General features: G+C 46.6%; 1 protein-coding gene across 1 annotated transcript; it reads right to left on the reverse strand.

The window, feature by feature from the left end:
• Positions 1–7042: 7042 nt before the first annotated feature.
• Positions 7043–8578, reverse strand: LOC124660854. The gene is made up of 6 exons (XM_047198692.1): positions 8410–8578; positions 7968–8302; positions 7644–7878; positions 7450–7522; positions 7168–7369; positions 7043–7064 (listed from the first exon to the last, which is right to left on the reverse strand). The coding sequence occupies exons 1-6, from the start codon at positions 8566–8568 to the stop codon at positions 7043–7045; spliced, it is 1026 nt and encodes a 341-aa protein (XP_047054648.1). The 5' UTR covers positions 8569–8578.
• Between the last annotated feature and the right edge of the window lie 532 nt (positions 8579–9110).

Here is a 9110-nt window from a genome sequence, read left to right on the forward strand (position 1 = left end):
GCAACAGCCATGCAAAGTATCCAAGTACACTTAAGTGGCGCAGCGCGATCCTGGATAAAGAAACTTCCCCCAGGTTCCATCGATAGCTGGGATAGTTTCGAAGATATCTTCGTGAGGAACTTTCGATCTACCTGCAAGAAACCTGCGTCGTTGGAAGAGTTGAGGGCATGTAGACAGAAACACGATGAATCAATGAGAAAATATATACATAGATGGAACATTATTAAAAACTCGGCAGAGGATATATCTGATGAGAGAGCAATAGACGCGTTCGTGGCAGGAATCCGACGGGGAGATTTCGTCGAGGACTTAGGGAGAACCAATCCTAAGACAATAGCAGCACTGATGGAGATAGCAAACAGATGGGCAGACGGAGAAGATGCGATACACAACAAACGACATAGGTCGCCAGAGGAGGACCGTAGTCGAAATTTTCAAAATATAAGGCGATTTTCTCGCCAGTTCTACAATAATGATGCTCCTGGCCACATATCGGCTGGTTTTCGAGGAAACTCTGGAGGGAACAATCGAGATGATTACCAGAGAAGTAACGAGCAACAAGGCGACAACAGAGGCGATTTCCGAGGTAACAGGCAAAATAGTGGACCAAGGTTTCAAAGACCGTATATATCTCCCGAGGAAATGATGAACGGGCCATGTCAGATGCACTTCTATCTCGACAATAATGGAAAGAGGAAGTCAGGTCATCTCCAGAAAGACTGTCGCAATTTCCAGGCAATGTTGCGGGCCGCAGGGATCGCCAATGCCCAGGCAATGAACAGAAACCCCCAAGGGCCAAGGAGTGAGATCCACCTCCCACCTCCTCCCGCAATTACGGATGAAAATCGGCACCAGCTTAGAATAGCGGCAGCACCTCACCCACCACCATATGTCGATCCTAACTCCAATGGTGCGGTCTTGATGATTCAGAAAGCCAGGCCATCTAACAGGGCGCAAAAAGTAATCTCGCGGCAAGTGTTCATGGCAGAGAAGATGCCTCCACCAACAGTCGAGTATCTAAATTGGTCGAGACAAGATATTGGCTTCACAATTGCGGATCACCCGCAGCAAGTTCCTCGACCAGGGCAATCTGCACTTATTTTACCCGCAGTAATTGCTGGTTTTGATGTGTCGAGAGTTTTTATAGATGGTGGCAGCAGCCTAAACCTTATGTATGCAGATACATTGAGGAAAATGAACATATCTCTGGCAAATCTAACACCAACTGATACACGTTTCCACGGGATCACGCCAGAGAAGCCAAGTTATCCGTTGGGCAAGATCAATCTCGACGTTCAGTTTGGGACCCGAGAAAACTACAGGATAGAGAAATTGGAGTTTGAAGTGGTGGATTTCCCGTCGCAATATCACACCCTGTTGGGACGACCAGCATATGCCAGGTTTATGGCGGTACCTCATTACACGTACTTATTGTGGAGGTTGCCTGGACCCAAGGGACCAATCACAGTCAAGGGAAGTTTCGCGCTAGCTGATAAGTGCGACAAAGATTTTCATCGACTGTCAGAAACTTTCGGGATGCAGGCAGAATATATGGCGCCAAGGCTCACTGATTATGATGTGTTACCAGATACAGGGAGACCACTTAGAGAACCAACCTTCAATACCGCCAAGGATTCAAAAGAGGTGCAGATCCACCCGACGGACCCAAAGAAAACGACATCCATCGCAACAAATATGGATCTCGCATAGGAAAGCGCGCTCGTCGAGTTCCTCCGTGAGCACTGGAAAATCTTCGCATGGTGTCCAGCTGACATGCCAGGAGTACCCAGGGAACTTGCCGAGCACCACCTCAACTTGGATCCTCTTGCGAGACCAATCAAACAACCTTTACGGCGTTTTTCGGAACCAAACCGCAAAGCTATGCTATCAGAAATAGATCGACTCAAAGATGCTGGTTTTATCAAAGAGATATCTACAGAAGCCACGTGGGTAGCTAACCCAGTGATGGTGCCGAAGAAAAACACAAAAGTCCTTCGCATGTGTGTCGACTTTACGTGCCTCAATAAACACTGTCCTAAGGATCACTTTCCCCTCCCAAGGATCGATCAAATCATCGACTCCACGGCAGGATGTGAACGTCTTTCCTTCCTGGACGCATACTCTGGTTATAACCAGATCAGATTAAAAGAAGATGACGAAGCTAAGACAGCATTCATAACACCTTACGGCGTGTTCTGCTATAGAACAATGCCCTTTGGTTTGAAAAATGCGGGAGCAACATATCAGCGAATGATGCAGAAGTGCCTTGCGACACAGATTGGAAAAAATGTACAAGTTTATATCGACGATGTCGTGATAACATCAAAAAAGGGGACAACACTGATCGAAGATTTGAAAGAAACCTTCGACAACCTCGACAAGTTCTGCCTTAAGCTGAACCCAACAAAGTGTTCTTTTGGTGTTCCTGCGGGAGAACTTCTCGGGTTCTTAGTGTCAGCAAGAGGGATTGAAGCCAATCCAGAGAAAATACAGGCCATCGTAACTATGAGGAAGCCGACAAAATTGAAAGAAATACAACAGCTGACGGGGCGAGTCGCAGCTTTAAGTAGATTCGTCGCCAGATTGGGAGAAAAAGCACTGCCGTTCTATGCATTGATCAAGCAAGGAGAGAAATTCCAATGGAACGAAGAAGCAGATCGAGCTTTCGAAAATCTCAAGCGCACAATTTCGACACCACCAATCTTGGTGGCGCCTAAAGATAAAGAACCTCTCTTGTTATACATCGCAGCCACACCTCAGGTGGTCAGCACGGCTCTAGTAGTTGAAAGGGAGGAAGAAGGAAAACTCCATGGAGTGCAGAGGCCAGTATATTTCATTAGTGAAGTACTATCGCCCTCAAAACAACGGTACCCGCAATACCAGAAGATGGCATATGGAGTTTTTACAACAGCAAGATAACTGCGACACTATTTTTCGGCGCACCCGATAATAGTAGTTAATGAGGCTCCTCTGTCAAATATATTAAACAACCCAGAAGCTACGGGTCGTGTCTCCCTTTGGGGAATAGAGCTTTCCCCTCGGGACATCACGTATGAAAAAAGAAAGGCAATAAAGTCGCAAATTTTACCAGACTTCATCGCAGAGTGGATGGAGTTACAAAACACAGGACCTCCAGATTTATCGAGAACCTGGACTATGAACTTTGATGGGTCCAAAAGGATAGAAGGCGCTGGAGCAGGTGTAATACTGGTATCACCTGAAGGCGACAAACTAAAGTATGTCCTACGGATGACGTTCCCAAACGCGTCTAACAATGAAGCAGAATATGAAGCCCTTATACATGGGATGAAGATGGCAAAAGCTTGCGGTGCAACCCGACTGAAAATCTTTGGCGACTCACAGTTGGTCGCACAGCAGGTTATGAATCAATGTGATGCAGTCAACGAGAGTATGATAGCATACAAGGAGATGTATAACGAGCTCGAAAAGTTGTTTGATGGATGCGAGGTTAATCACATCAGCAGATTGAGCAATGATGAAGCCGACGTTCTGGCAAATATCGGGTCGCAATGTTTGGCGATTCCGCCAGGCGTGTTTTGGGAAGAAATAAGCGAGAGATCAACAAAGCCGATGAAAACTAAGAAGAAGGCGAAGGATGAAAAACCCTCGGGTATCGCAAAAGAACCACTGGAAGAAGAAGAGGAACAGGAGTTAGTCATGATGGTGCAAATACCATGGATGCAGGCATACATATCATACATCCTAAGAAAAACAATACCCGACGATCCAGTTGAAGCAAGGCGGATAATTAGACGTTCTAAGGCTTTTACTGTGGTCAAAGGGGAGTTGTATAAGCGAAGTATTTCGGGCGTGTTACAGAGGTGCGTCACACCCGAAGAAGGGAGGATAATCCTGAAAGACGTACACGAAGGAATATGCGGGCATCATGCAAGCAGTCGAGCTATCGCGGCCAAAGTTTTCAGAGCAGGATTCTATTGGTTAACAGCAATTGAGGACGCAAAGGAAATAGTACGAACTTGCGACGCGTGCCAGAGATTCGCTGCAAAACCACACTCTCCGGCAGCAGAATTGATGCCAATCCCGTTATCCTGGCCCTTTGCTCAATGGGGACTCGATATGGTAGGAAAATTACACAAAGCTTCGCCAGGAGGATATGAGTATATGCTTGTTGCTGTCGACAAATTCACCAAGTGGATAGAAGCAAAGCCGATAAATTCACCGGACGGCGCGTCGGCAATCAAGTTTGTGAAAAGCATTGTTTTTCGATTTGGAGTCCCTCATAGCATCATCACAGACAATGGCAGCAATTTCACATCCAAGGAGTTCAAAGCGTACTGCGCCGAAGTGGGCATCAAATTGAGTTTTGCGTCTGTCGCACATCCGCAGACCAACGGTCAAGTCAAAAAAGCCAATGGTATCATCTGCAATGGTATCAAGAAGCGCCTGCTGGGTCCACTGGAAAAAGCTCGACATACTTGGCCAGAGGAGTTGCCAAGCGTGTTGTGGAGCATCCGAACAACACCAAATACAGCGACACAGGAAACGCCGTTCTTTCTGGTCCATGGAGCTGAAGCAGTACTGCCGATAGAAATAGAACATGACTCTCCAAGAGTAACAGAATATGATGAAGAAACTTCGAGAAGAGCTTTGGAGCATGATGTCGACGCACTCGATGAGGCTCGAGACGAAGTGTTGTCACGAGTCGCCAAATACCAATAGGACCTGAAAAACTACCACAGTCGACGATTGCGACCAAGATCTTTTCAAGTTGGGGACTTGGTTTTACGACTCAATCAAAAAAGCCATGAAAAACTTGAGTCACCATGGCTTGGACCCTACATCGTCACAGAGGTAATTGAAGGAGGAGCATACAGAATCAAGGACAGGAAGACGGGGATTGCTGAGCCAAACCCTTGGAACGTGGCGCAGCTCAGGCGTTTCTACGCTTAGATGCCGAAATATAGTCTCCTCTGTAAACATACAATGTACTGAAACGCCCGCGAGTTTTCAGACGCACTCTTTTCCTTTTTCGGGGCACCGAGTGGGGCCGGGAAAGGTTTTTAATGAGGCGGGCTCGCGGTGCTGCAATATAATAAAGATAGTGGAATTATATATCTTTTCGATAGGCTCGGGGGCTTTTACCCAGAAGATACAATATATATATGCACAATACCGACAATTACAACTTGCAAAATATCTCGCTTTGGTATAAAGTACCTCGCCAAATAAAAATATGTCGCCAAATAGCGATCAACAGAAAGCTCAGGGTTCGCACCCGCAAAAATAGTGCACAAATATAATTTATCTTGCCTTGGGACAACCTCGCATCATAAAAAGAAAACATCGCCATCAAAACGCCCGGGGGCTTGGCACTGAAAAACAAAAATATAGTGACTTTACAATGTGGATTATGTCTACTACACACAAGATACGATCCTTGGAGAAACAAATCTTCAAGGGTTACCCAGTATATTATCTATCGTCAGCCGCTCATTATTTATCGCGCGAGTGCTATGTTCAGCATAGCTGCCCTTTACGAAAAATTCGGCGTCCATCCGAAGAAGTTCATCCATCATATCTTCGGCAACAGGGGTCACAACATCGTCATATTTGCTGAAGTTCCTCCTCCTCTTCACCATCTTGGCCAGGCACTTTGGAACAACCTGACCCACGTCTAACTTCGGGTAGCAAATTTTTATCATGATCATAGCAAACCTTGCACCGGCAGCTAGTTGGGCCCGCACAAAGCCGTGGATTCGAGGAGCATCCCGAAATTTGTCCATCAAAGCAGGAAGAGTCTCTGGCATCTTATTACGAGGAAACATGGTGCCATAGACCAGAGACAAGGTCCTTGTGCAAAAGTCGAGATAATCGCGAACCTGAAGCGCGCGATCCTGAAACCTGACGATTTGGCGAGTCCGTTCAGGCGTGCCCCAAAAATTTGAACCATGATCATGTGCAAGCCTAAGAAGAGCATTGGAACGAGCTTCAACACGTTCATCTTCAGTAGTAGCATTCAAGAAGGCACCTATTTTGAAAGAATCAGCGGGCAGCAAGGAGACAAGGAAAAAAGAAAGATAAAACATGACAAAGATAATGGAGCACACCTGCCATGTCCAAGCTAGCATCTGTCAGCAGTTGAAGCATAAAATTCTCTCGAGACGTAGCTGCAGCAGCCTCAGCAACTGCGGAGTCCCTTTCAGCTATGGCATCTTGAGCCTGTTGGAGTGCAACTTTTCCCCCCTCGGAGGATTTCCGAGACTGTTCCATGAGCATAACCGATTGCTTCTTTATAGATTGGAGTTGCTGCCGAAGCTCTTCCAAATCTTGCGCTGAGTCTTTGCTCGACGAATCCTCAACAAATTCGACAGCAACAGGTTTTTTCTTCGAAAGGGATGAAGGAAAAACCTCGGAAGGACCAGGAGTTGCAGTATAGTTGTCAAAAATCAACTGAAAACAAAATTTTCGACATCAATCATTAAGCAAGGACAGATTTCCATTCATTCGGAAAGTATGTACATGTCTATTACAAAAGAAGGACCTATAGACAACTACTGAAGCAGCCACCGCCAAGAACACTATGGCGACAGTGCCAAAAGGGGAGAGAAACTAAAAGGAAAAAGCAAAAGTGGTCTACTTGACCTCCGGCTTTGAAGAACTCGGAGCAGGAGTTGGCTTATATCCAAGAGTGGCGAGGATCTTCTTCGAACTGGGCTTTGCCGCTTTAATTAGCGACTGCCACTTCTTCGTCTCGATCTCCCCCGTGTTGCCAACTTTCGACCAGTCGACTTGTTGTTGACTCTCCGCAATTAGGGCCATCGTACCTTCGACACCAACTTTTAGTCCCTCTTGACGAAGTTGGAGTCCAAGGTCTTCCGGGGAAGTGAAGCACTTGGCGAGAGCAACAAAAGTTGCGGGTTCCTCCGTTTTCTTGAAAAAATATGGGAAAAGCCGCGACAAGCCAATCTTAGCTTCAGAAAGGCCATCGCGAGCCTCATCGCCATGAATTTCAAGAAGAGAAAGAGCGTCGAGGAGTTGATCACCCTCAGGGCTCTCCAGCTCATACTCTTGGTTTGTCCTCCCTGAGTAAAATAAAAGATAGTTGGTCAAGCAAAAAGAAAGAACAAAGATGACGCAAGAACGCAACAAGGGTATGGACACTTACTAACAAAACGTCGACTCTGCGATTCTAGTCGACCAAGGATCTCTTCCTCGCGAGCAGCATGCTGAGCTACATTTTCTTCTAGAGCCTTTTTTGCGTCGTCGAGTTTCTTTTGAAGATCCTCGACGGTAGCAGCATCAGCTTCGGCTTTCATGCGTGCCGTTTCGCTTTGCTCCAATTTAGCAGCAAGAGCGTCAGCACGTTTGCTGGTTTCCTCAAATTTCTCTGCCAGTGTAAAACAGGCGAGTAAAAGAACTGCAGCAAAAATAGCGACAGAATATATTTGACAAGGAAAAAGAAGGCACCTTCAAGCTGGGCAGCATAATCGCGGTACCCGATAAATTGGGTACCGAAGCGGATGAGCTCTTTCATAAAAGGCTGAAGAAATCATCATGTCGAAAGATCAATATAAGAAGAAGAAAAACTCAACATCAAGAAGCGAAAAGGGAGGGAAGTTCAAAGTAGTAAAATCAATACAGAACAAAAGAAAACAGCTTACCTCTTCCATCAAAGGAGTCGAGGAACAACCAGATAGTATGGTTGGTTCCTTGGGTGATTCCAACCTGGCTCTCTTCGGAGAAGGGGCCCGGGGGCTCACAGCTGGAGTTGGATGTTCCAGGTTTTGTTGGGGAGGCGAAGTTTCATCGCCATCAGGATGAGCTTCCGAGACAACCAAAGTATGGGACGTGCTCGTTCGAGCAGTCGCGTCAATGGGCACATCTTCTTCTTCATCGCTAATATAACAAATTCAGCGACAAGATGAGAAAACAATTCGGAAAAATATCGACATGGGACAAATGCAGTGCATAAAAAAAAAACTTACGAGCTGATAAGAGCAGCATCATAAAGACCCAAAGCCTTCTCCCCGGCATCGGGTACAATCTTTTCGGCACGGGAAGTATCGGCTTTGGAGGCGCCAGAGTCAATAGTTTCATCTCTTTTCCTCTTGCCTTTCGGAGAAGCAGCAGGAATAGACGAGCGTGTCGACGAAGTAACCTCCGTTTCATTCTCTTTTTCAAGAGAAGCCGCGGATTTCTGGGAACCCCCGACTCCACTTTCAGGGCGAGAAGCACCCTGGTTGTCGTCGGTGACAACAGCCATTTCTTCGACTTCCCCGCCCTCGGGAAGGGGAGGAAGAGAAGTTAAAGTAAGGTGACCCTGTGGAATATAAAGAATATCGACAAAGCAGTTATATTTCGCTACCAATAAAGTGGTCGATAGAAATAATTTGGGAAGACGGCATAATAGCTGAGAAGAACAATTACCTCGGGAAGAGGATTGGCGCCACAAAATGGCTTAACTTTGCAAGAAGATGGAACGGTGTCCTTCTTGTTAAGCTTGGAAATTCTTCGAATTAGCTTCTCCAAGTCCTTTGCAGGAAGATCTGTGGAGAGCCTCTCGACGTCTTCATCACCAGCATACATCCAAAGGGGATTTTTTCGAGCTTGCAGAGGCTGCATTCTAATCCTAAGGAAGTAGGCTGTGATTTGGATACCCGACAGCTCTTTGCCACGGGTACTCTGAAGCTCACGGATGCGAGTCATCAGCGCCTCTGTCGCCAATTTCTCTTCTTCGGTAGTTTCAGCATCCCAGGAGCGGCGGCGAAGAATTTTGGTTTTTCCGTCGAAGGGGGCGATGTTGTACTCTACTGCATCAGAGCTTTCTTCATGCACATACAGCCACTTCTTGCGCCACCCTTGGACGGAATCAGGGAATTTGACATCGAAGTAATCGACGTCAGAGCGAACACAGATAACGACGCCGCCAATATTATAGGCGACGCCGTGGGAGCCATTGCGGCGGAGGCAGAAAATGCGTTTCCACAAAGCCCAATTAGGATGGACTCCGAGGAAGCATTCGCACAATGTGATAAAAATCGACACGTGCAAGATAGAATTGGGCGTCAGCTGGTGAAGCTGAAGCCCATAAACAAAGAGAAGACCGCGAAGAAACTCATGGATAGGAG

The sequence above is a fragment of the Lolium rigidum genome, chromosome 1 (assembly GCF_022539505.1).
Source record: "Lolium rigidum isolate FL_2022 chromosome 1, APGP_CSIRO_Lrig_0.1, whole genome shotgun sequence".
NCBI classification, from domain to species: Eukaryota; Viridiplantae; Streptophyta; class Magnoliopsida; order Poales; family Poaceae; genus Lolium; species Lolium rigidum.